At 41.2% G+C, this 27,256-nt stretch overlaps 1 protein-coding gene across 1 annotated transcript in view; it reads left to right on the top strand.

Moving 5' to 3' along the window:
* Window positions 1-1,961: 1,961 nt before the first annotated feature.
* Window positions 1,962-27,256, top strand: part of STAT4 (signal transducer and activator of transcription 4) — a 40,414-nt gene continuing 15,119 nt past the window's right edge. The window contains exons 1-11 of the mRNA XM_054636540.2: window positions 1,962-2,194; window positions 4,391-4,519; window positions 6,021-6,165; window positions 18,538-18,636; window positions 19,430-19,522; window positions 21,392-21,470; window positions 23,039-23,124; window positions 23,748-23,899; window positions 25,048-25,206; window positions 26,138-26,230; window positions 27,063-27,122. Coding sequence (XP_054492515.2) covers window positions 4,392-4,519; window positions 6,021-6,165; window positions 18,538-18,636; window positions 19,430-19,522; window positions 21,392-21,470; window positions 23,039-23,124; window positions 23,748-23,899; window positions 25,048-25,206; window positions 26,138-26,230; window positions 27,063-27,122 — 1,094 coding nt within the window. The 5' untranslated portion in view covers window positions 1,962-2,194; window position 4,391. The remainder of the gene's footprint in view (window positions 2,195-4,390; window positions 4,520-6,020; window positions 6,166-18,537; window positions 18,637-19,429; window positions 19,523-21,391; window positions 21,471-23,038; window positions 23,125-23,747; window positions 23,900-25,047; window positions 25,207-26,137; window positions 26,231-27,062; window positions 27,123-27,256) is intronic.

Raw genomic sequence — 27,256 nt, 5'->3', positions numbered from 1 at the left:
TCCTGAATTCCTTTTCCATCACTTGAGACCTTTTCTTCCCTTAAACAGCCCACGCAATGCAGACACTTGCTTCTTGTCCTCTGCTCTGACCAGTGCTGAAGCACCAATGAAGTGGAATGAAATGTTACACAGTGAAGATTAGCTTTGACCCACTAAACCCTCATGGGTTTTAACCTTTGAGGGTTTTAACCTTTCCTGGCCTTCCCTATCTGTACTCACTGAACTCCTCACTGAGTGTGAGCCACAACTCCTTGCCCCTAAGCTTCTCCTTTCAGCCCAGGCACTGCCCCTTCACAGCCTCCTCCTGTGCTAGACCAGCAGTATCCCCCACACACCTGGAGCCAGCTCTTTCAGGATCCTATCCACACAGATCTCCTCCAGAGCTTACCTGAACTGCCCTAGGCCATCCTTTCCTACCTCAGTCCAGCTCCTCAGCAGTTTCCCTCACACCTCCAAACACCACCACATCCTTCACAGTGCGCTAACACGCCCCCAAACCCTTGTCCAGAGCACAGAGCTGAGCTATGCTTCAGGCTCAGAAGGGAACCCTCAGCCCTCCCCACCCTCCTCTCCCACCCATGGTCCTCACACAGCCCCCATCAGGCTGTCCCTGCACACCTCAGGCCTTGTCACACCCAGCCACACCTCAATGCTTTTGACAATCCAACTCTAATGCCCTTGGACCACAATCCTCTTTATTCCTCTCCCCCAAACAAAGTGCCCTTCCCTTCCTCTTTCTCCAACCAGCTTCTGCAAAGCCCCAGAGGTCCCCGACTCACTGTAACATCACAAGTGACTCCATCCATTTTCCTGCTCCCCTTGCTGTGAGGATCATGCCCCTGTTCTCTTGCCTCCACAGCTATGGCTCACATCCAGCATCCTGCACCCCCAACAGCTGGCTCCACAGCTGGTTTCCATCCCAGCCACTGCCCTGCCTTCCCTGCCCTACCTGCCAGGAAGGGGGGGAGAAAGGAGGGAAGAAGGGAACAGTAATGATCTTCCCAGAAACGGATCTACAAACCTCTCATGAAGAATGACCTCTGATTACCCTGGATTTTGAGGTCACCGAGCTGAACTTCTGGGTTATGGCTTCCTGAAGCAGGCCTGAACAGATACTTCTACCAGATAATAGGAAAGATTGTGTTGTCTTAATATCAACCACTCCACCATACAGATAATTTTCTCAGTTAAACAGTGAAACAGCAAGCAAAAAGGGGATTGAAAACCTGTTACTATCTTGTTTTGTTGCAATGGTATGAACTACCTGTCTTCTCATCATTACAGACAGCAGTTGCTTAAGGATGCTCAGAAAATGAATGCTTAATGTAAAAAGAAAAATAAATAGCTACCAATATTTATTTAAAAGAAATACAGTGCAATAGTTCCCCCTACTGACAGCACAAAATCATGTTGCTAATCAATGATATTTCCTGGGTGGTCTTCAAATTACTAATTCACTGTCCTGACGTGGTCCACACCAGCTAACCAGCCTCCTATGCTTGCTGAACCCTAAACGACAGAGGGCAGGTCTGAGCAGAGAGCCAGTCTTAAGCTGCACCAGGGGATGTTCAGGTGTAAAACTAGGAAGAATTTTTTCATGGAAAGGGTGGCTAAGCATTGGAATGGACTGCCCAGGGAAGTAGTGGAGCCACCACCCCTGGAGGTGTTGAATAAACAAATTGGCTGTGGGTCTTACGTTGATACGGTGATGCTTAGGCAAATGTTAGACTCGATGTTCTTGGAGGTGTGGTCCAACCTCTGTGATTCTAAGTCACAAGAGTTTGGAGAGTTTGTTCCGCGGCCCAACTCGTCCAAGAGCCGTCCTTTGCCTTTTCACTGAGCAGAGCTCGGGCCGTGGGCACACCGGTGCCTCCACGGCTTTTGGGATGCCATCGGTCCCCCAGCGCGGCGGGACCCAGCCCTCTGCGCCAACAGCACGAAAGGGAAAGATTTCGGTACTTTTCAGCCTCCTGGGGGCAAGCAACTCCCTGCAGGCTCTGAGCTTCGCCCAGCTCCCTGTGGGGACGGGGGCTGCTGCGAGAGGCAGCGGGCAGGGCCGTGCCGCGGGGCTGACGCACAGGAAGGCGCCGCTGCTGCCGCGGGCCGGGGGCGGGCGCGGCCGCTTAAAGCCCGCGGGGAGGGACCGGGGCACGGCGGCGGCAGCGGCGGCGGAGATCGGCCCGAGCCGGCACAGGCAAGAGCGGCGGGGCGCGGGGGACAGCGCTCCGAGAGGGACGGGACGGGATGAGATGGGACGGGATGGGGCGCGCACCGACCCCCGGCACGGGCAGGGTGGATGGAGCGGGCTCCAGGGCAAAGCCGGCAGCCGGGAGAGCGCCGGGGCAGCCGGAAATGGGGCTGGACACGGCTCCGTCCCCGCAGCACCCGCTCCCTGCCGGCCGCCTTGCAGTGACAGGGTTCTCAGGACGGGACAGCTTGCACCAGTGACCAGGATGCTCAGAGCCCCATCCAACCTGGCCTCGAGCACCTGCTGGGATGGGGAGTCCATATCTCTGGCCAGCCTGTTCCTGCCCTCACAGTAAAGGATTTTTTAAAATGCCTAATCGAAACCTACTCTCTTTCATTTTGAGCCCATTCCCCCTGTCCTCTCTTGTAGACAGTGTTGCCCCATCTTTCCTGAAAACTTTCTTTCGGTTCCCTTCAGGGGGCATTCACGATGAGCGACAACTGCCCCACCTTCCCAGCTGTCCCTGCAAAACCTTTTGTGCAAAGGGAACATGGGGTGTAGGAGCACGTCACAAAAATCCCAGGGACAAACGTTACCCGTGTGCTTTGCAACAGTTCATGCATGTGAGCATCCCTGCAACTTACATGGCAGGCCTAAGGAGGCTGCAGGCTGGACAAAATCTTGCTTTTTTTTCTTTTCTTTTTTTAAGCTTTGGATAAAAATATTAAATTTCCTCACTAATCTTCTTAGGATATCATAATCACCAGAATTCACTAGCATTTACAATAAAAACTCCCACTGAAAGTGAACAGACTTCAAAATCGGTTGGTTTTTTTTTTCCTGAGTGTGATTTCAGAAAAAAAAAGTTACAGTCAGACTCAGTGATCCTGGAGGTCCCTTCCAAACCCTAGCAATTCTCTGATTTTATTCTATAAATTATTAATGCGTTCTGATTTGATTCCTTGTGTGTATCACCAGAAATAATAATATAGGATTCTTTCTGTCAATACAGCAACACAGACAGCGAAACACTCCTGTGCCTAACTCCTCCCCAGCAATTTAAAAAAACAAAGCAAATATTCAGGCAATATTTTTTTCCTCTCAGAATGGAAGTAATAAAGAGGAAGGGAAAGTGACTGGGCACATTTCCACTGACGTTATATACAGTGTTCTCCATACCACACACAGAATCATCCTATCAGCCTTCCTTGAGAAACTAAAACCTGTCACTTTTACTTTTGCATGAGTAAGTGCTCAGGACTCCATTAAACCTTCAGATACTACTTTTTTTTTCCTGACTTTAAAAATGCAAAATGAAAGACTACAGCATTAAGATATGATATCCTTATTTGAAACTGTTGACATTCTGAAACTACAATTCAGAACTGGAAATAGAAAAGCTGCATATGAAAAGGTCAGCTTTCTACAAAAATGTCCATTTTGATGAAAACTTGTCTTTTTCTTCAAGAAAAGTTTCTATCAAAAGTGTTCAGATCTATAGTTTGTTGGCCCACTTCAGTCTTTAGCCCTGAATATATTTTGTGTCTTTTGTTAAGAGGAAATGGAAGAACACCTATGCTGTGGGATCAGGGTGTTGGCAGAGCCCACTGATCTCAGCCCTAGGACTGACATCCCAGGGCACATCAAATATAATTCTATGGCAATTTAAAGTATAGATGTACTAGATTTAGGTTGTAAAGCACTACTCTTCTAACAGAAAATGTGGGGCTTTAGGAACAGCACAGTGATACACAACCATGATGACTTTAGGAAAAATTTGAGTGGTATGAATTCACCAAGAAGAGAGAAAAATCATTGCTTTCCACTACCCTTCAATAAGAATAGTTCTACCTGGGTTTGAAGAGTACAATCCTAAACTTCTTCTCTTGATGAGAGATGGTGTGTAAATTTTGCCACTTTATAAGCATCATAAAGTACCTCAAAAAATTTACATAAGGGAAGGAAATTGACAGATATGCCCATTCAAGTGTAAGAGACAAAATTTCTTCAATGGCCTTGCTCACTTTTCTCCCTCTTCCCTTTAACTGACTAAATTTACTCAAGTACCACCTGTTTTGATAGGCAGAATAAAATGTCAAAGTATATAAGAGCAACAAGGAAAATAACCAATTTATGCAGTTTAGATTAGTAATTCATGTTCATTTTTCAGTTGCAAACATGTTTAATTCCTTTCTTTTGTAGTATGTCCCAATGGAGTCAAGTTCAACAACTGGAAATAAAGTTTTTGGAGCAGGTGGACCAGTTCTATGATGATAACTTCCCCATGGAAATCCGGCACCTGCTAGCACAATGGATAGAAAGCCAGGACTGGTAGGATTTCATCCATTCTGTCTCCTCTTGTTTCAATCACCAACAATTCTTTTGTTTGCTGGAAGGCTTTAGGGTGCTCATTTACAAACTGTGCAGGTATCTACACTCCAGTAATACTATTTCACTAGTTAATGGATTTAGCCATTTCAACTTAGGGAATATTGGGAGGTGAAGATTCACATTGGAACTTACTCCTAAACAAAATCCAATAAAAAATGATTTAAAAAATACAAGTTAATTTTTAATGGAAATGTTATACACTTACCTCTTGCAGCAGTGAATAATAAAATTATTCACTTGTCCAGAATTGACCTTAAAGTTGGATAATTCTGGGGAACAAGCCAGCTGTTTACAGGAACTGTTCTCTAGGAGGTCCATTTATGTCCAAATTTGGATTCAATTCACTTGAGCATTATCTTAAGAAGATTCAAAACTAAATGCAAAGAAAAAAAAAATTATTAGTCATACCAGAAAGAGACATCTCAATTTTTCAAGCTAACTCCACAGGACTATTGGAGGACTACTGTGCAGGGGGGAAAAAAAACTGCTAAGGAATAGAATCTTTCTTTATGGTTTATAGCTCCGTCTTTATGGGTCTGTGGCGACATGGGTAACATTAAAATCTCCTTTTTGCCAGATGTACAGTTAGCAGGCATATCTCAAACAGGCACCTGCTGTTTGTGAGGAAAGGAGAGAGGCTATCCCAAGGACAAGGATGCCATGCTGTCCAAACTTTTTCCTCCTCAGTTTTCTCACTAATGCCATTGCCCTGCACGTACCAAGCTGTACCACAAACAGCAGAGCCCGTAAAGCCTGGCTTTGTCTGTGTCCTGTGTCCCCTACATACCCTTGACCAGTAGCCTCAGAGTCCTCCTGTATCTCCAAATAGTTTGGCTGGGGGAAGGCTCAGCTGGTGCCTGGTGTGAAGAGATGTATCTTCTGCCTGACCATCTGGCTGTTGCCTCCTGGAGCAAGTTATTGCTGCTGTTTCCCTCAGTGGAGGCGCTAATTTGGATTCCTTTCTTCTACCAACCTGCCAGATTGCCATGAAATTTGTAAGAATTCTATCTTTTGGACTTCAAGCCTGTTGCCAACTTTGTCTGAAACTGGGCAGCAAATTCAGAAATCATATCTGTCTGACTGAATGAGAGGGACAGTTTGCATAAGCCCCATTTCCTCTGACAAGTGAGCTGGAAGTATTTAAATATTCACTGGACCAGAGACTAGAAAACCCTGGTTGTCTCCTCTGGCTGACTCTACTGTCTGTGCAAATACCTCACCCTCTTTTTACGCATATCTGTAGGAATATTAAAAAAAAAACCCACAAAATCATAAAAATCATTATTCACAAGCTCTAACTATATGCAAGTCACCATATACTTCAAGTCTCTTTTTTTGCTGCCTAGATTTCTGAGTAGATTATAATTTTCTGTACTGCTAGATTGACGCATCATACAGCATTTTAAATGTGCATTGTTGTTGCTGTTCATTGACTCTTTAGGGAGGCTGCAGCCAACAATGAAGCAATGGCAATGATCCTTTTGCAGAATTTGATAATACAGGTGGACGAACAGCTGGACCGGGTTTCGCAGGAGAAGAATCTGCTCTTGATCCACAACCTGAAAAGAGTCAGGAAGCTGCTGCAGGTGGGTCATTGCTCCCAATGCCAAACTGCACTGCACACTCACTGCTCTCTGGAGGCACTGCTCGAGCTCTCTGGAGTGCAGTTTGTTCCAGTGCCCAGCTCAGAGCTGCCCCGATTGCTGCAGACTCCGAGCAGCTCTGGGAAAACTGAGCCTTCAGCAAGATAATTCAAAATAACAATTCCACTGTCCTTCTGTGGAACAGTAATTCCTGTTTCAATGCATGCAGCTTGGATACAAATGCTGTGACTTCTTAGCTCTGTGCATATCTGTGTTTCACTGAGCTCTTACAAATAACCCTGTACAGTGCTTATAGATGCTCATGTTTATTACAAATGTAATTACCACCTCTCAGAGACACCTACAGATATTTAACTGTGGAATAAAATACATGCTTGGGGCTTAAGGCAGCACCAAGAAAAAGGAACCTCTGTAAATCATTAGCATGCTTGCTGTTTTATGCTTTTCTGGGATTATTTGTTATGAATTACTTAAAGGATTTACCGTTAGGCTTCTGCAAAATGATATTTATTTTGATTGGCTGAGTGTTTCTCTAATAATTGTTTATCTAAGGCAAGAATTCTCAGAGTTCCACTTCATTAGTCACCTACTTCCTGACATCTATCTGTCTTCTGCATAAAGCAGATATGCCATGGAGTTCAATGAAAATGTGGGAGTTTTTCTCTTCTTTGATGGTGTTTTCCATAAGTACTTAAATGATAATTACATTGCTTGCCAAACATTTTCTTTATTTGAGACATATGTGCATACACACACATTGGCCTGGAAAGTCTTAGCATGATTTCATCAATTACTTTGTTCTCTCCATGGCTGTGTCTTTCTACTCTTTATCCCTAATGGTGGCCTCTTAAAAATATGACACTATTTCCATTGCTGCCACTTTTTCATCCTATGCTATGCAAGCAGCCTCCTGTAATTTAAAAATAAGGTCACTGTTTGTTTCTTTTCTGGTTTTTGGAGCAGCACTTTTCATAATTTCAGTACTCTTCAAACACCAGATTTACTCAACTGCAGAAATCCTGTTGTTTCTGTAAAGATCTTGGCACATTTTACCACAAAGCTGTATCACCTTATAAAGGATTCTTCCACGGGGGCAGATCCATGGAAAGAGCATTTCAGGCCAAGCAGTTACACTACTGTATTCCTGCCTTAAAAGACATTGCATTTATGATTGTACCATCACGATGTGCACAGGCAGAAGGACTAGAACATATTTACGTACAAGCTCTACAAAATCAAAGCCTCTCAGTGTTGTTCCTTCTGCTCTCTACCCCATTTATTTTGTTCTAAATTTTTTATCAAATCTTGAAGCATCAGCTCTGTGTGCTCTGCCAAATTGGGCACATCAAGCCAAGCAATCAGGCCTTGGGTGAACTCATTTGAGTTCATGTAATAATCAGTATGAACATGGCCTGAATAAAAACCCTTCTTTGAAGTCCTGTCATGTTTGGAAATTATATAATTATGTGCTTCAGGAAGAGCACAAACCAAAGGAGGGTCATTCCAGAAAGGCAAGAAGAGGGGAGTTTCAGGTGATTTGTGATTAAATGGTTTCTCAGGTGCTAGGGTCTGAGTCACAATTCCAGAACAAGCGAAAATGCTCAGGCATCCCCATTACAGCTGAAGAGTGTTATGAACTTCTTGAGACCACATGTGTGATATTGCAATTATTTCTACTGCTTATAAAACAGGATCAGAATCTTGAATATTGCAGTAGAATGTTTCTAGGGGAGAAAAAAAACCCCAAAACAGCAGCTCTCCCCATCACTAGTAATGTTGACCTTTCTTCATTGCATTAAGACAGCACATAACCTGAATTTAGACAAAAAAAGCTATCCATTCACTTTCAAAATACACATGTAAACCACCAAAAACTGGATGGCACTTTCACTGTTGGAGCTTTTCCTGATCTTGAACACTATCACCCACAGTCTATATTCTGATCTCCAAAATAATTAGAATAGCCTGGAGTAGGACCAGGTTCTTGCAAAGCTTGATAACAACCTATTATTGGATAAGAAAAATAATTTATACTGTCTTAAGAAATCTGTGACACCAGAATTTTTTACTTTTGTGTAAACCACTGTGTTACTACTTATAAGGTATAGGACATGGAGGATAAATGCATTTTCAGCCAAGGTATGGACTGCATGTTCTGTAGAGCTGCACAGGTAGTCTTCTGCTGCAGCTGTTAAAATTATTTCTTCATTGATTAGGTAAGTAGATCAGTAAAGAAATGCTACAGTAGCTGAAATCAGCTGACAGCCTCTCCTTGTTATCAACTGTCAAGTGTTATTAATGGACTGAATATGACACATAGCATTGACAGTATGTTCTGTAATGTCCTTAACTTTGAGTATACAAATTATCTAATTATGGGTCTAATCTTTTGTTAATGCATGGCTGGTTGCATTTTATTGCTGAATATGTGAGAAGATTGGAAACGGGCGTTTGGCTTCCCAGCCACAGCTGGAAGCCCTTGCAGATACCTAACTCTTGCAATTTGAGCTAGTTTGTGACAGCTTTGTGAGACAGCACCAGAAAAATGTGACTGATGTACAGAGCAGGATGCCAGGGTCCTTTTTGTCCCAGCACACCACCTGGGAACAGGAGGCTGGAATGCTACACTGTGAAACTAATGAGATTTTTCAGCGACTGATGAAAGAAAGACTCTGTTCCTAAATAGGGGAGGAAGTTGCTTCTGTAAACATCTTTTCCTATCTGGTGACTCTGTGAACAGAGTTGGTTTGACTTTCTCTGAAGGTTGGTTACCATGAGCCCACCTTTATCTCTGCTTCGCTCTCTAGTGCAAGCACTTCTTTGAAATTTCACAGTTCCCTCCTCTTCCTTCCCCTCCCAACCACACACAGATGCACAGACCCTTGTGCATGGTGCACACACACAAAGCTGTCCAACCACAATACAAGATCTGAGTGCAATGTTTGTTCATTGCTTTGAGCCAAATTGTGTTACCCTATTGAGTAACACTTGACAAAATAGATAATGCTGGAAACCAGCACTTATCACTATGTACACAGCATAGTGTGTTGAGCTGTGGGAAAGGCTATGACAATAGCAATAATAAAGAAAAATTCAATTAGAGAACACACAAAAGCTATTCAAAAGCAACCTGCAGTTCTTGACAAAACACAAAAAGAGAGACTAACATTTAATCAGAAACACAACTGGATGGTTAGTGAAAGGCAGTCTTAGAAGAGGAAGCAATGCACACCTCATAAGTGGCCTCTGCAGCTGTTTTCTAGACAGACAAGGACTCCTTAGGATCAAGATTCCTGGTGCTGTTCCTGAGTCTGGAGAGCGTTATTTCTAGGAGTCTCCAGTACCACAGCTAAGCATACCTCACCTAAAAGATTTCCCTGAGATTTTTGTTATCAAATTGAGAAAATCTTCTATTCTGTTTACTGAAACATCTTTCATAAATATGTTAGTTGTTCTGTGAAAATAAGAATGGAAGTAGTGAAAGAAGAGAGAATTTGCCTGCCTCAGTTGCCATACAAAGTTTTAGGCCACCTTGGGGGTGGTGGAGGGCAAGGAGCAGAAGTCCAAGCAGGAAGGTGGGTCTGCCTGGCAGCCCTGCTTTTAGATCACAGGGACCATCCCTATTCTCTCAACATTAGAGAAATAACTGTGGAGTGTGGCATTCCTGCTTAGACTGCTGACATTTCCAAAGTTATCTGCAGGCAAAAAGAAACACTGAATAGTGTTTCAGGAAATATGTAATTTGAAAAAGTTACAAGCACTTGAAAATAGTGTTAAGAAACTTAGCTAAGCAGCTGTGGTCACCGCTAGCTCTCTGTAATTCGCTTCTCTATTTCTGACTTTCATATAAAATCTCTTCTTCTTGACATTAATCTAGTATAAATGCACATACTGTATTAAAATCAGGGTCAGCATTTTAGGTTAAAATCCTTCATATTTGCTTCCTACATTATTATTACTTCTCAAGTCAGTAAATTGGATTCGTTTTTATAGCAGGGCAGCCTTTTGTTGCTGTGCTCTTCAGTGGGAGACAGAACAGCACAGCTCCTTTTTAAGGTTTAATTCTCTGTCCATCTTCCTAGACAGCTCCTGCTCCCCCCCAGCAGCAGTCTTGGAAAGGGAAGAGGGAGAAAATGTTCAGAGGCAGTGGGGGAAAGAGCAGGGAAACCTTAAAATCTAGATGGAGAAAAGCAAAGCAGATTAGTCACAAGGAGGTGGTTTGTGCTGTTGTTATGACAACAAAATGTAAAGGGCAGATGTTAAGCTTGGAAGAACTGCCTGGCACTTCTAGGAACCAAATTGCAGATGTAGGAGTCTGCATGACCTTGGCCTGTGGAGAGTTTCATCCCAGTTTTCAGAAGAAATGTTTGTATGTGACAGCATACACCTGTCCCTGATGTAACCCCCAGTGGATTTAGTGCTCAGAGACTCTCATGGAAGACAGGCACTGTCCACATTCCTGACTCAAATGCCAAAATCCTGGGTTGGGAGAGAGCAGGCAGGGAGCCAAGGGCAGCCTGGGAATCAGAGATGAGCACTGTGCCCCTGTATCCCACCCCTCCATTTAGGAATGGTGCTGCTGGCAGCTGCCTGTTCAGCTCTGGGATGTCCTTCCCCACACACACACTCCAAGCTGGAAAGCTGGAGCACTCCTCCTGCTAGACAAGAATGAGCTCCATGGAATGAAGCCTGGCCCAAGTGTGGGTTCAGGTGAGCTCTCAGGAGGAGCCTCTGTCTGTGCTGTGCTCTGTGACAGGTGCAGGACAACCCCATCAGGACAAAAGCAGAAATTCCCAGAATCATCCTACTCGTAACTGAAGCCCTTATTTATGCTCTAGTCTCAAGATAACTTCTGAAAGCAATCCCTTCTCATTAATGGCAACATGCATCTGTGTCAATTCTCTATTTATGGTATTCAGGGTGAAATCTGATTACATAAATTTTCCTTTATAGAAGTGAAATAACAGATTTCAGGAATAAGAAGGGCTGCTCTGCTCATTTACCATTGAAGCCTGAGTTAATGAGTATACTGTGTGCTCTGGGGAACAATTTGCTGTAAATTATGTATATTCATGAAATTCATTTAATTCTCACAGCAGATTCTCCAGTATTGGTGAACTTTATCAACTCCCCAGCCCTGCTAGAGCCTAGAGATGAGGGGAGGGAGGGTAATGGGATTATGCCTGGATGAACAGGTCTGTGGGCACACACACCATTAACACCTTAGGGTCTGTTTACAAAGGGAGAGGTCAGGCAGAAGCACCAGATCTGCTGATTCATACCAACCAGTTATATAAAATCAAGCTTTTGGAAGTTATAGTAAGTAGCTGGGAAATAGTTTTTTAGCTACGTAACTTTATCCTACACAGCTCTGGCTGTTTTCATGGAAAGGTCTGAAATATCTTCTGAAAATATCTTCTGTCATCTAAAACAACATATATAAGGCACTTTTTTCCACGAATACATCTTTACATGATGCTGCTTAAAACAGTAACCCAGCAGTGCATTCCTGATTCTGTGTCATGTTCCTGGTTATACTGCCCAATTTGTTTCCATCTGCAATGGGCACTGAACACCCCTGTGCTTCTCCAGATAGAACTAAGTGAACAAATAAAGGTTCTTTTGTTCAAGTGACAGTTTACAAAAGCCTCTGTACCAGAAAGGAACATGCATGAGGAATGCAAGGAACAATCCTAAGATTATTCATTTCAGTATATCAAAGAAAGTGGACAAAATAGCATTAGATCCAAAACAGGACATTCCAGTTGGTGCTCAACAAACAATTCTAATAAGCCCTGTGCTGAGAAACAGTTGCAAAGAGTGGAAACAGCCATTGGTGTTTTAGTTGCAGTTTCCTGTTAAAGCTTACAAAGGGGTTAGAATGGAACAAAATAGAGAAAGTTCCTAATAAACCACGGAAGATCCGTTTCAAAATGTTATTTACACGTATTTAGCACTCGTGTAGCCTGCCAGATCAACAACTCAACATGGTAAAGTAGGATGTGTTTTGAACCAGCATGTCCTGCTGTCTAACACAATTCAGATTGTATTAGACTGCTCCCAGTGAGTTTTTCAGTACAACCATTAAAGCTGTTTACAGAAAATTTTGGCGTGCAAATGGGAAACCCCGCACAGAAGTCTGTTTGCTGAAGCAGCTAGGTGTCTGCTCCTAGCAACTGCAGCCTGGTGACTGCAGCTAACAAAGGTTTTTAAGAATTATTGGTACAAGGCTGAAAAACGTTACTTGTTACAAGTAAAATACAGTGGGGTTTCTAGATATTATCTAAAGAATGCAAAAAAAAAAGTTTATAAACTTTCAGTTTGTTTTTGTAGAATGAAAAAGAGTTAACTTGCAGACAGAAGTAAAAATACAAGCAAACTAAACCTCTTGTGGGCTTTGTTCATTCTGAAGTATTAAGACCCCAGTTGCAGCTGAACATCTGCCTGAGAGATTAGTTAATAATATTCAGGTCTTTGTGCCCAGAGGAGGAGGGGCATGTGGAGATCAGTCCTCTCTGTCCTCTGATGTTTTTCCCTTTCTCATAGGAAATACGGTATTTTTACTTACTTTCAAATAAATCTCATTTAAAGAAGAAGTTATTTATTCTCAAGTAAATATCAAACAAGAACTACATTATTAACCCCTCCATGTCTATACAGTTCTACTGTCTGATGAGGATTTCTACAGAAATGTATTTTCTGTAGCTTTATCTCACCCTACCTGCACAGAGATCTGCTCTTTCTGTAGGTTGTTCCTTGAGTGGTTTTAGAGTCTGCCGGGAGGGACCCAGCAGTGGACTTTGAGGGGTGGAGAAAAAACTTCTGCCTTCACAGCTCATTCACTGTGCTTTTACAGCTTTCTCTATTGCAATTTAGTTGCACATGCCCCCCAGAAAAAAATTATGATCATCTGGAAGTTATGCATCATACACTTTGAGGAAACGACAAGACTACAAAGCCGTGTATTAGGACTTCCCACACATCCACAAGAGCAGTCTAAATAGATGGTGTCACAGGTACTTCCTCTTAAAGACCTAGATAAAACAGAGGCATCTTTCTAGTAGAAGAAGATTTTTTAGTAAGAATACTGCCTGTTTAAGTACAAGCTTTCCAAAAACTCCCAAGCACTTAGCATTTTTCAGGCTAACACAAGGACCAGCTCTTTCTTTGTATTCTGCTGTTGTCTTCATTAGACTTTCTGCCTGGATGCATAAACAAAGACAGAAAACAAATCAAGGTGAAGTGTTATTTGTCATATTTGAAGGTGAAAACGGGAAATATGTATGTACAGCTATGCCTTCCCACCCACACATCCGAGATACACAGCTAAGCCAAATCTTTCTTTCTTTTAAAAAATGAAATTATAGACAAAAGGGGTTTTTCTCTGTTTTTGATTTTATGAAAGATGAGATATTTGCTTTTCCAGAAAGATGCTGAGTATCAGACTTAGAAACAGCAAGACAAAGTCCAGCAAAAATACATTTCCTTCCCCATTGCTTACTTGTGATATGATTATTTTACAATCTCGCCTCCCTTCCATCAGCTTCTTTAAATATTCATTCTGTATGAACAAACACTTCAATGGTCATACTAAATAACTCTGCCACACCTCCAAGTAAAGCTCCTGTTGTATACAATTAAAAGGCTCAAGAAGGGCTTTTTCTAGCAGAAATGAGAAGAAATACAGCTGATGGTTTTGAGAGTTAAAAAAAAAAGAAAGAAAAATAAAAGAAAAAGGAGAAAAGGAGCTAAAACCTGAACAAATTCTGAAACAATTTTCAGAATTGGAAAGCACCAAAACTTACTCAAGTCCTTTTTTAGGTCACCTTGAAAACACAGATAATCAGGCAAACCCCGACTGACTTTCTAAAGGTTTCATAGCACATCCTCCTTCATCACAAGTCGAGACCAACTAACACCTAATCCCCTGCTTTACCCACTGAAAACAGAGCCAGCTGCTCACATAGTGCACATCCAGTATTCACTGATAGGTGTGTACAGAGCCCATTGACCCATGGAAAGCAGTCAGTGTTAGTGTGGCTGGGACTGATCTGCTTTGTGATGGAGCTGCCCACAGGAAAATCAGCTAAAATTTTGAAATTTTAAAAATGGGGAGAAAAGAAGAGTAAGAGAATGACTCTGGTCTAGATTTCTTCATTGCTGTCAGAGCAAGAAGATATTAAAACTGACACTTGTTTGGTGTTCTTTTTGAAAGCACACGTATTTTAAAATGTCATAATAAGTATTTTAAAGTTTCTCCATGACCTTGCAGCTTACAGAATCTAACCTTGCATTTCCCCAGCCACTGTTTCATGCGCCTTTAATATACTCCAAAGAGTTCAAGCTGTTTTAAAATTTGGCTAAAGGGCATAAACTCTGCATGCTATAACGTACAAACTGTTTTTGCAGAAATGCCTCTTTGTTTTTCTCCATGATCTAGTAAGATACTGTCACAACAGATGTCCCTGGAGTGGAAAGAGTGCATACCGGGTGGCAGTAGGAAGGTTTTCTCCAAGGAAGTGTCATCAGCATTCTCAGAAAATTGTCACCTGTTCAGAATGAAAGTTCAAGTTCCCCCTGTTTGCTTAAATTTAGCATCATGCTGGTAGTTCTTGAGAAGAATCCAGTCCAAATAAGATAATTTGTTGTTTGTTCTAACTCATGGCATGGAAAGACCTTGTTGGAACAGAAGAGAGGAGAGAGAAAACTTCTAAGAACAACAGAATTACAGTAGTATTAGCAGATATTTAAATTTGATAGAAGAAAAGCGAATCCTCAATTTCTCTGTGTTGGTATTTGTCAAAAGACAAATATAAATCTTCTCCTTACATGTTTAAATTTATTAATACAATTTTGCATATCTAAAGAATCCACACTCTTCTTCCTCTTCTAGCTGCTAGTGTACACGTCATTCTAAGTTAGGATTCCCCCATCTCAAGTCATTTGTGGTTAAAGTTCTTTAATTTTCCAACTTAAACTACTCTTTGCTGCTAGGAGATGGTTTTCAATTAGTCATTCAGAAATCAAGGTCATGTTGGGCAATTTCTGCCCTCAGCCAAAGACAAAATGGAAGTGCAGAGCAACAAGAGCTGGCAGTAGGTGAATAATAAGGGAACACCAAGCAGCGCATTCCAAAATGTAATTACAGCTGAGAAGCATAAAACACAGGCAGAAATTTTTTTGTATTATTATTTTTCCAGAGTCAAAAACATGGCTGTTGTGACTTTTAGTAGCTGTCGTTATTCAATAGGTTGCAATTATTGAGATATTTAGTGTTACAATTCATTTATCCATTTATTACTGATGAGTTGCAATCCATCTGCTCCCTTACTGCAAGAGAGGCTGCTCCAGGAGCACAGGTGGCAGCTCTCTGTTGACCTTCTTGGCATCTACTCAAACTGAATCAAGTTGAAGAAGCACCAGCCTGGCATAAGTATGAGAATCACTATGGACCCAGCTTGATTCTAGAGATTTATGAGTTAGAGAAGAAAGAAAGGGAGGGAAAAAAGTGAATTTCCACTGCATCTCCTGATTCAGATGTTTTTCTCTTAATGAAACAAAGAAAGGGAAAGGAAGAAAGAGTTTTTGAAAGTTTTGCATATGATTCGTGTCTAGAAACGCTAGGGAAGTCCCTAATAACCGGCATCCTTTGTGGGGAATTTTAACACATCCCACTGTCAGAATTGTTTAGGTCAGAATTGTTTTTAAGAGCCTCTTCTACATAAATGCATTTTTCCAGCTCCAAGAGAGGATATTTACTTCTTCTTGATTTGGTTAAATAGTTTTTTTGGACTCCTTTAAACCCTTGCAGTGCTGGAATTCTGTTGGGCAGTGGTAAGCCAGGACTAAGGTAAGCCCCAAAGGTAAGCTACAAAACCTCAGGCTTTGTAGCTTCAGGTACCAATGTATGGCATAAACACTTACTGGCCATCTAGGGGCAAGGTGAAACCCTGTTTTAGTACCAAAAATAAGTAATAGCCACAAGCAGAAATTAACAGAGGAATTAATATGGCCATCAGTGGATACAGCAGTGGCAGATTTCTCCCCACAGCTTTCAACCCAAACCTTATTATTAATAGGACTTTTCCCCCCTCTAATCAAGGTACAGATGGATGAGACAGGCTTAGCCATAACAGCTGAAATGAGGACTGTTTCCCCCTCTCCCAACTTCATCTGTGCTCATCCTTATTAATAAACTGATCCTGAGCAGTTTCAGTCCACCAAGGAGCAGAAAACCCAGTCAGTAAAAAAAAGCATAAGTCATTTCCATGCCAGCTAGCAGCCTGGATTGGCTCCTTAAGGAGTCAGGCACTGGGCTGGAGCACAGCCAGGAGCAGAGCCACTCTCTGCTGCAGGTAATTTGCCCAGGCTCTTGCTGTTGGACCTCAGTTCCACATGACATCCCACTCATTCCTTTACAGGAAGATCACAGCCATGTCCCACATTGCTCTATTCCCTTCCCAAAGCTACATCCTGACACTACAGAGAGAGATGGTGAATATGCCCAATGAAGGGGACTGTGAATCCATCACTGGACCTGAAGTGCAGCAGTGTTGAAGGAAGCGTGCAGCGACAGTGTCGTTACTGTCCTCACAGCCATGGAGCTGCCAGGGAGAAATGTGTAGTGACAGATCTTTGGCACTGCTATTTGACATGGAAATCAGCAGTGTATCCTTAATCAAGTCTCCTCCCACTGCCCAGGAAGGAGCAGGCAGGGAGGGAGTGCTTGGTGTTTGATCTGAGGCATAGTGTGTCCTGGCTAGTATTACTCACCACTTCTTGTTTACAGAGAAGCTCCTAAAACCAGTCAGGTTCATAACTCCTGTTCCTCAGATACAGATGGTTGCTGGAGTAAAGTACCTTCCTGAACTGCTTTTATGGAGATCAAAGGAGGCACAGCACTGGGGCTACTCTGGGTGTGCACTGGCTGCACTGTAGGGCATGTACTTTTCCTGTCCTGAAAAGATTTCAGAAACCATAGAAACCAAAGTTTTGTTTCATTGCTAACAATGACAGGGCAGTCAAAGCTTTCTTGGAAGGGAACATTTGGTGCCTTGGTTATTAGTTTTAAGAGCCCTGTCCATACCTGGAACCACAGTACATGTGGTATTTAATACCAAGCAACTCAAACCAAATTGCCATGATCAAAGCTACCATTTTTAATATGGTATTTGTTTATTTTGCAGTTGAAGTCAAAACCTATTACACATTTCATGCATGAGCTCACATGAAATGTTTAGTGAAAAGCATTAGAAAGGTATGTTTAATGCCACTTGTTGCATTACAGAAGCAATGCGATCACATTTCTGTCAGATGCATTCACACCCTTGTGTCTAACATAACAATTGGTGTGAGATATCAAAGGAAGATATGGCATCAATTAAACTATATAAAGTATATAAACTTATTGTGCCACATTCAGAGACAGCTAGAATAAAAGAGGTTCTGAGTGGCAGGGAGATATGATGAAGATAAAGACTAATGATAAAAGGAGAAAATACAGTAAGTCCAGAACTGGAAACTGTACAGGAAAAGAAATTTAATGGATTAACTCTGATGAATGGACAAACACTATGAGCACTGAATGAAGGGTATCTGAATGAATGATACTGAATGAAAGGCATGAAGGATACTGAGAAACACTGAATGAATATATCACCATAAAGGAAGCTGCTTGAGAGTCCTGGATCATTCCAATTTTATAAATATAGCATAAACCAATATTAGTTTAAATTGTGCCCAGTCCTCAGTCACACATCAGCAATTCAGCACTTTATTTATGGTGGTATAAAAATATAGATTTTTTTTTCATTCTTTGGCTTGGGACAAAAATTACTTATTCTTTCATCTCAGGCACATTATTTTTTGAAAGAGAAAAAATGTTCATAGACATTAAAATTTAAGTCTTCTGCTTTATGCTGAGGGAAGCTTTCCTGCTTGCATCATTACCATATTGATATGCTTACAAACTTTTTTGTTGGCAGAAGTGCTACATGCTAAGCAGCAACATCCTATTGAAAATCGAAGACGTGATAAAATCGTGCCCAGAATAGGCTGACAGGAAAGCCCTTTCGAAACAGCTGTGTTAGCAGGGGAGCAATTTGATCTCCAAATTATATACATCTTGGAATTGTATCTTTATAATCTCTGTGGAACATTGTTCAGAATATTTTTATGACAGTGGCACTAACTGATGCTGCCCGGAAAGGCTGAACCAGCACATGAAAAGGGGACTCTTTTCCACCCACACCAATCTGTACCTCATAGACACTCATACATCATGTTGCTTGTGATTTCCAGAGGGACATCCTGAATTCTGGAATTTTTTTGAGTTGTATTTACTTGTGCTTGCAGGGCAAATATCATGGTAATCCCATGCATATAGCAGTGATCATCTCAAACTGCTTAAGAGAAGAAAGAAGAATATTGGCTGCAGCCAGCATGCCTGTACAGGTAATGAATTACATTTCAGTAATCTGCTCCATGTTAATCTGCTCACATGCTTTTCAGACCAAATCCGTTCCCCTCATTCCACTGAAGTGATTTGTGTGCACTAGGGGTTGCCAAATGTTGCCCTTTAAACTCACATTTGAACTTCATTAGTGGCTCTTCTGCTGGAAACATTGCTATGAGGGACTTCCATGTCACAGCTAATCTTCAAAGACTTTAATCTTTAGGAAAGGCTTTAAAGAGATTATTCTTTGCAAAACAGATGTGTGTGTTTTAAATTATGCAATGCATTAATTCATATTAACTATGGAATGCAAAAGACATTCCATCCAATAGAGTTGGATGATTTATAGAGTTATTGATGATTTTTATGTTGTTTGGAGAAAAAATAAGTCAAATTACATATGAAACTTATTCTGGGAAAATTGTTACATGATTAAAACCCAGAGAGAATTTTTAAGACAAACATGTTCTTGTTAATCACTTACGGATGTATCATGTATTCCTATGAGTCTTGTGCCATGGATATTTTTTTAAAAATCTAATAATCTATATTTCATTTACTAGATGTTTAATGCCTGCAGTACACCCACACCTTTTAATATCTTGGATTTCGAAGTTAAAGCTGCATGTTTTTCAAATGTGTAGAACTAAACTTGTCTGTGTGTTTACAGCAGATGGTTGAACACTGGCTTTGGAATTCCCTCTCTCTGCTGGAACTTGCAGTAGAGTTTCTATCACCTATTATTATCATTAATATTACTCACCCACCAATTATCTGTTCAATGTGTTCCAGGGGCCACTGGAAAAGTCTCTACAGAGCTCTGTGGTTTCAGAACGTCAAAGAAACGTAGAACACAAAGTATCAGCAATCAAGAACAGCGCTCAGGTACCTTTTTTGTCCTGTGTGCTGTCTCTGCCCACCTGATTTTCATACCGACACACCTGAGCTATCTTTAAACTGGGTAGCACAACGACTTCTGCCAACAGACACACCATCAATTTTCCATTATTCCAAGGACATCTGCCCAGACTGACAGCTTAGGACACACCTGGATCCTCGGGTGTTAGCAGCTGTCTGGGTTCAGTGTGAGAGCTCCCTATTTTAAAGCTGTCACACTCATCCCTAGGTAAGTTGCAGGCAGACCACAGAGTGCAGTAAGAGCATAGCTACAGTCTCTAAAAAGAGGTGAGGCTCAGAAAATGTATTTTTGCAATTTCACCTCCTTTAGCTGGGTCAGCAGTAGCTTAACCTTCCCAAGCTCTGAGTCATGCACTGAGACCTTTGTCGAGCCGAAGGCTACGTGACACTATTGTGTGGTTTGGAGTCATGAGGGGACAAGAACACTGGCAGCTGATGCTAACCACTCTCCAGGAGTTTCTCATGCCATGGCTGGCCAGAGCTGGGCTGAGCCAAACCTGTAGCTATGTCCCAGAGACTTTGAAAGCTCAGAGAATACCTATTCAGTTCAAGGCAGGATAAGGATTCAGAGTACCCATGGCTTTTTTGCTATCCCAGCCCCACTTTCAGCTTTGCAGCAGTCTCAGTGTAGAAACTATATTTAAAATACCTGTCCATATGTTGTTCAAGAGTAACACTTCTGGAATACTGGAAAGAGATCCTAGCAGCATTCTCTCATCATTCTTTCACAGAGAAGAAGGGTTAGAGAGATCAAACCCTTAGAAGGATAAAGTAGATTCAGAAGAATGTAATACTATGTCTCTATCTACACATAAAGTCCTAAGATAAGAGTTGCAGAGCTGACAAAGCAGCAGCCTGTCATCCTGCTCCTCCTGCCTGTGTGGGGAAGCACAGCCACCCCTGAAGGACCAGTGAAAATGAGAACATTTTCTAGATAGCAGTGCTGGGGTTTTTTTTTTAGTAGGTAATTAAGTTGAACACAGAAATTAGCCAGCTCCTCGTGCATGTAATTTCATACTTTACACATATAATTTAAAACTTTAGTCTCCAAAATAAAGAGTAAGCCAAAATGGCTAATTGTGTGTGGGCTCATTTAGCAAACAAGTTTCTGTATTTTCAGACTCTTAATGTGCACTTCTTAGGAAACCAAAAAGGACTGTTTATGAGTTGCTGGCAAAATCAAGATTCCTATAAACAGCATAGAAATAGACCTTCAAAGTACAGCAAATAATTTCCTACAGTTTCATTTTCCTTCTTTTGATGGAGTGTTTTGAATTATCATTGATTGGTTACTAAAAAAATATCTTTAATATTTTTAATAGCACATATGAAAAGAAAGCTGCAAAATGCCAAAGCAGCAAAAACATTTCATTTCTTTATCCAAATTCTTAAAACATTTGTAAATAAATTCTGTGAGCTCTACTCCTGTGTGACTCTACCTTTTTTGGCTTTGCACACCCTGATTTTACATTTACTTAAATGGAAATTTAATTATCCCTTTGCCCTGCTTTAAAGTTTCAATGTTATGCATTACGGGCATAATAATTTCAGTTTAGCTCAGGCTAACACAATTGTTCCTACTTTCCTCTGTGTCATTGCATTAGTAAACAAGAAGGGATAAAGCTGAATCAACCACTGTCAAACGCAGGATAGAGGATGATATTTGACTTTCTAAGCAAGTAAAATAAATCTGTAGCTATAAATTTATTATTCAATCATACTTTATAAAGTTTACAAGACAGTAAACAAGAGTTCCCAGAACTGTTCACAGGTTTTCAAATGGTAAGAAAGGAAAATACTACATTATGCATTTTGTTCATTTCTCTCCTGCGAAAGATGACTGACCAAGATGTGAAATACTTGGAAGACTTGCAAGAGGAATTTGACTTCAGGTACAAAACAATACAAAGCTTAGGTAAGAGTTTTTATACTCATTTTTAGATTTCCTAGGAAATGGCTGGTTCTGCAGCTAGACTACAGCATCAGGGGGTTGTGTGCATTACTTGATTAACTTATGTAAACATAAAAATGGATCTTTGGTTTATATAAAGTTTTAGTCCTGGAACATAATGACTCTTTTAGGGTTGAGAGGGTAAAGAGGATCATGTAAAGAAAGTATAGTTATTTCCTATGGATAAGCTGACTAATGGCTCATAAAGTAGTACGTTTCTTAATTTTAAAACCTATTTTTCAATATCCCCACATGGCCCTTCTTTGGGAGAATGTGGAAGAGACTCTTATTTCCCAGAGTTATGCAGAACTGATTTTTCTCGCCTCTAACTTGACTTTCTGTTCTTTTTTGACCACAGTGGTGATAACCAGCTGGTAAGCACTCTGAATGCATGTTTGACCAGCCTGTGATGGCTGAGATCTGCATGTGGAACAGTCCTTGCATGATCTCTTTCAGAAAAGAAACTGGGGTCTGCTTGTGTCTGCTCAGACATCTTTATATTACCTTCTTTTGAACATGCAAAGATGCTGGGCTTAAAACATCCAAGTCCTTAAGCACATCAATCAATCCTAAAAGTTGAAGGCTGGATATGACCCAGCAATCAGAAGAGTTGCCATGGCTTAATGAGTTCCTAGTCATCAGGTCAATCATAATTACTGACCTCAGAGATACCTGAAATGCCCCACTTGCAAAATAAGACATGGTGACAATAAATGACTTTCAGGGATTAAATTTCACTGTTCTGCTCCAGCACAGCCAGCTTAGAATGTGTGGGAGCAATTGCTGTGGCTGAGGTGGTGCTGGTTACTTGTCTGCCTCTACTGAAGCATCTACCCTAATTCAATAGGAAGGCATCCATCCAGAGCTTAGCAGGCACACGGTTGGCACCAATTTCTTTTTTGAATGTAGCAGAAAGATGCAAAAGGTTGGGGAAAGTGAGGGTGTGAAAGAGCTGCATGTGAAAGAGCATGGGTGAGCTTGGGGGCTCTTGAAACTAGCGCCTGACCCAGAGAAGGACAAACATTAGACAGAGGGGGAAATGCCCAGTGATCAGTGCTCCTGGCTGCTGAAATTCCCCTGGTGATGAACACTTCATCTCTGTTTCAAATGCCTCTCAGGCAGACATAGTAATTCACTTTAAGTCCAAAGAGCTTTAGCCTAACTGCTGACACCATGAGCTGTTTGTGTTTGCAGATCAATCATTGATGCAAGCCAGATGTACATAATACACAGGAGTATGCACAGGAATGAGAAATTTAGAGAACTATGGGTATCACCTGTATGTTTTCTGCCTTTTCCTGCTCCCCACACACACCTACAGAGAGGTTTTAACATAAAACCTTATGTTAAACTTTTACTAAAGCTAGTCCTTTCAAATGAAATAGGCTGTTACATAATCTACTGATGTTCACAGTTTATTTTTCCACTAGTTCTTGCTGCAGCCTGGTTGTGGTTTGTTTTCCTCATCTCCCCTTATAAACAGGCACATACACCCACACATGTATTTATACTGATTTTTTTATCCCCTGCAGAACAGAATGACAAAAACAGCGCCCTCATTAAACAGGAAATGTTGGCGTTGCAGGCAATGCTCAATACTTTAGACTACAAGAGAAAGGTTAGTGACAATGTTTTGTCATTTGTGGTTTATCTGCTTTCTCCCCTTATTCTCATACCAAATACTCAAATGCGTATGTGTGCCTTTCTAAATTTTCATCTCAGAACAACAGACTCATTTCACTGGAGTTAAAAATTTGCAAGATGTTTGGGCGGGTCTGGGTGATTTGAACTAGAAGTTAAGAAATTGGCAATTAAGTAACAGCTCAGTTAAGGATATGGTTCTGCACACCTTAAGAGTGAAGCAATTTGAGTCCATGAGGGCAGGGTTATGATTAAAGCAAGCAAACAAAAACACAATGCATTTTACATGATGCAAAACAACAGCAGAACTTTTTGAACTTAACAGAGCTTGTAATTGTCAAAATCTTGGAGATATTATGCCTGCAAAGAATGCAACACTCTTCCCTCCTACCCTCCCAAAAAAAAAAATTACTGAAGAAGAATTCATAGGGATTCAGTATTAATGTACAAGGGGTGATGAATCCTGTCACTGAAGCAATAGGAACTAAACACGGTTCCTTTCAGAATAATTGATAAAAACATGGTAAGTGCTTCATGCTAGTTGGTGAATTCTGCAGCTGTTGCCTGTGGTCAGTTAGTGGCACCTTTGCTATTTTCCAGGAAGTGCTCAGTAAGATAGGGTGTGTGATCCATGAGATCGATGTGCTGATGAGCAACATGCTGACCGAGGAGCTGCTGGACTGGAAGAGGCGGCAGCAGATCGCCTGCATCGGGGGGCCCCTCCACGGGGGCCTCGACCAGCTCCAGAACTGGTAAGCCTGCCCTGACCTCGTGCTTCCACCGAAAACCACAGGAAGTCTGCTGCACTTGAAATGATCATTCCTTTAGATCAGCTGCAACAGCAGCAAATTCACCAGCAGCTAAGAGAGTAAATAACTCAAAGGTGCTAAATGAAAGCAACATTTGCCATTCAGAATGAACACTAGCCTGGCTCGTGGTAGTCACTAATTTTTGGCTTTGTATCCTCCAGATACATGAGACATGCCCTCTCGGGAGTTTTGCTTGAGTAAGAATGGTGCTGACTGAGTTTGTCATTGAAGGCAGTGGGAGTAGTGTCTAGGCAGGAGCTGGGTAGAGGCTTTATGCTTTGACTCACTCCTCCAGACCTTACACTGTGTAGGGATTGAATGGCAGTAGTCTCTGTGATGGCAACTCTGAAGTGATTGCAAATAAAAAGAAAATAGTGTTATATTTAAAAGATAGCATACCTACACAATGTCAGCACCACATCATGGTCATTACTCTCCCATCAAAACTCTCATATGGAAAAGGTGAAGTAAAAAGTAAGAATTAAAAAGGGAGGAAAATTATCAAGAAAATTTTAAAACTGAAAAAAAAGGTGGTCTTTTGCTTTTTTTTTTCCCTGTGTAGGTTTTTTTTCACTGAAGTACTTTTTTTTCCCTACGAACAAACTAAAAATAGCTTTAAAATCTAATTTTATACACACATACCCTATTGAACTGTTATCAAGTGTGTTTGGATTTCTTTTTCCTTACTGCTTTTACACTTCTTTAGTCTTGTTAACTTGCTCCTTCTATATAAATATTGTCCTTTTAAAGAGTACATTTTGCAAAACTCCTGAGCTGTAGGAAATAATTAATGTTGGCACAAGTGTCCTGCATGTACAACATCAGGACCATGTATATATTTCTTCCAAATTATCACAGACAGTGTTGCATTGTTGTGAAAACACTTATCTTTAAAGATAAAGCAGGTGATTTGCCCAACGTATTTATATAGTCCTATAAACAAAAGAGGGAGGGATGTGAGTTTGGGCAAAGCTGGACAGCACCATTCAATACAGATTCTGATTTTCCCCAAGCAGGAACTTCAGTAGTTCTTGTGTTCCAAGAAACGGCTTACAAGCAAGATTGCAAACTAATCCTTTGTCTTGCTGTAGCTTTACGCTGTTGGCAGAGAGTCTCTTTCAAGTCAGAAGGCAACTAGAAAAGCTGGATGAACTCCTGACCAGGCTGACTTATGATGGGGACCCTATTCCTGTGCAAAGACCTCAGCTGCTGGAAAAAGTCAACTTTCTGCTCTACAACCTTTTCCGCAAGTGCGTATGTATGCCACTGCCAAAGTGCAGAACTTGACCTCAACTGGTACAACAATGAGAATGCACTGTTAAGAAAAAGGGAAGAAAAAAAGTTTGAATGTCTCTGAGGATTTTAAGCACCAGGTTCCTAACATAAGATGTATGTACAGCTGTCAGCAGAATTCATAGAAACGGAAGGTTCCGGGCAGCTTCTCATGGGTAGCATTTAAGGGTTTGTCATCAAATTCTGACTCTTAACAAATGCCAGAAATCCCCTTTTTCTAGGAGGAGTTATGTACATTCTGCTGAGAAAGAATGCTGAGAAACATTTACCTTTTTTAAGTTAATGTTCCTTTTCTTTCCTCTGTCTCCTCCATGCTATGCTACCTGCTGCCCTCTCAACTCACCCTTCTATTAGTAGGTAAAATATTAGCATCATTTCTCTTGCCTTCTGTACAGGCTATACTAGAGATATACCACAAGTGAGTCTCTGAAGTTTGCTCAATTGTTTGCTCTCTATATATATAAAAATTAAAGTGGTCTCAATGCTTTGCTCTCTGCATATATATAAAAATTAAACTGGTAGTTTAATTATTATCATTTAATTTCATTGGAGCCATGCTCAGTGTATTTTCATACTCTGTTTTATGGCTCTGATAAAATTTTGGAAGACCAAGACTTTTATGATCATTGTATTTTAGAATTTGGCATAATTTTCAATGTCTTTCAAATATCATTTCTTATGGGAACAATTTCAGCAACAGTTAGACCACTGGATCAGTTTGAGAACTGAGAGTTGGAATGCAGTGCTCCCACTTCAACATCTGCAGAGAAATAAGTCTTTAAGAGATACCAGCCTTTTTCCCTTCCTCCCTCCCCCCCGCCAAAAAAACCCATCTGTTTGTTCATACCTATTCCTAAAAATCTATTTGTTTCACTTCTTCTCACACAGCTCCTTTGTGGTTGAAAGGCAGCCCTGCATGCCAACACACCCCCAGAGGCCAATGGTTCTCAAAACTTTAATACAGTTCACTGTTAAATTAAGGTAAGGGAAAACATCTGATATAAGCTCCTTCATTTGTGTGCAGCATTTTATCCTAGGAGAATCTAGAAAGCAAAGCAGGCCAACCTGCATTTAGGGATCCATTCAACTGCAGGGAAATTTTCTGGAATGGGGATATAAAGTCCACAGAATCTGTCATGCAGAACAAGTGGCAGTAAAGAGTAAAATACAAGGAAGAAAGGCACATTGTGGCTAAAGGCAGCACCTAAAGGGTTCTGTATGCATCGAATTCTTGTTGTAATGACTTTACAAACTGAGTAAATAATGATCCTTATCACACAAGCCAAAAATCAGAATACTCAGAGCCACTTCTGCACAGAGAAAAGAGGAACTGCTGCATTTTGGGGGTCTTGGGTGAATCACAGACAAGTTCTTTCTCTCCCAGAAGCTCCTTCCCTGAGTTTGTGAAAGAGAAAAGTTTGGAGAAGAACTCTCATTTCATTTCCACCTTGCAGTACAAAGTTCATGGAGGGCTGGGGGTGAGAAGAGGCGCATGAAGGAAAGCACACACACACCTGTGATGCAGTCAGAGATGATACAAATCTATTTCCTAATTACTTTGGTGTCATTCCAGCCACTCCCTCAAACACATGCTAACTTTTCCACACACTTACAGGGAGGGTCGAGCACCCACCACTGGAACAGCTCAGCTCCTCTTTCTGAGAATTCAACCCTGTAAATTGTGTTGTAATCCTAGATGCCTAATCTGTTTTCAGATTATAATAATTTCTGATACTTTAATCTGGAGCAACCAGTCTAGTGTTTTCTGGTGAGATATTCTGTTATATTCACTCTCTCATTTTCTGTTTTGAAGGTTGCTAATTAAATTGCCAGAGCTGAACTACCAGATCAGAGTGAAAGCAACTATTGACAAGTAAGAAACTTAAAAGTGAAGATATTCTCTTACTCCCTGCAGAGACAACACAAGTTTTTTCAGTGGCTACCCTATCTGATTTTTAAACTGCTTTGAAAAGGAAGAGAAAAAGAAAAATTTTAAAAAACCACCAG

The sequence above is a fragment of the Agelaius phoeniceus genome, chromosome 7 (genome assembly GCF_051311805.1).
Source record: "Agelaius phoeniceus isolate bAgePho1 chromosome 7, bAgePho1.hap1, whole genome shotgun sequence".
Classification (NCBI taxonomy): domain Eukaryota; kingdom Metazoa; phylum Chordata; class Aves; order Passeriformes; family Icteridae; genus Agelaius; species Agelaius phoeniceus.
This window is presented reverse-complemented; position numbering and strand designations above follow the sequence as displayed.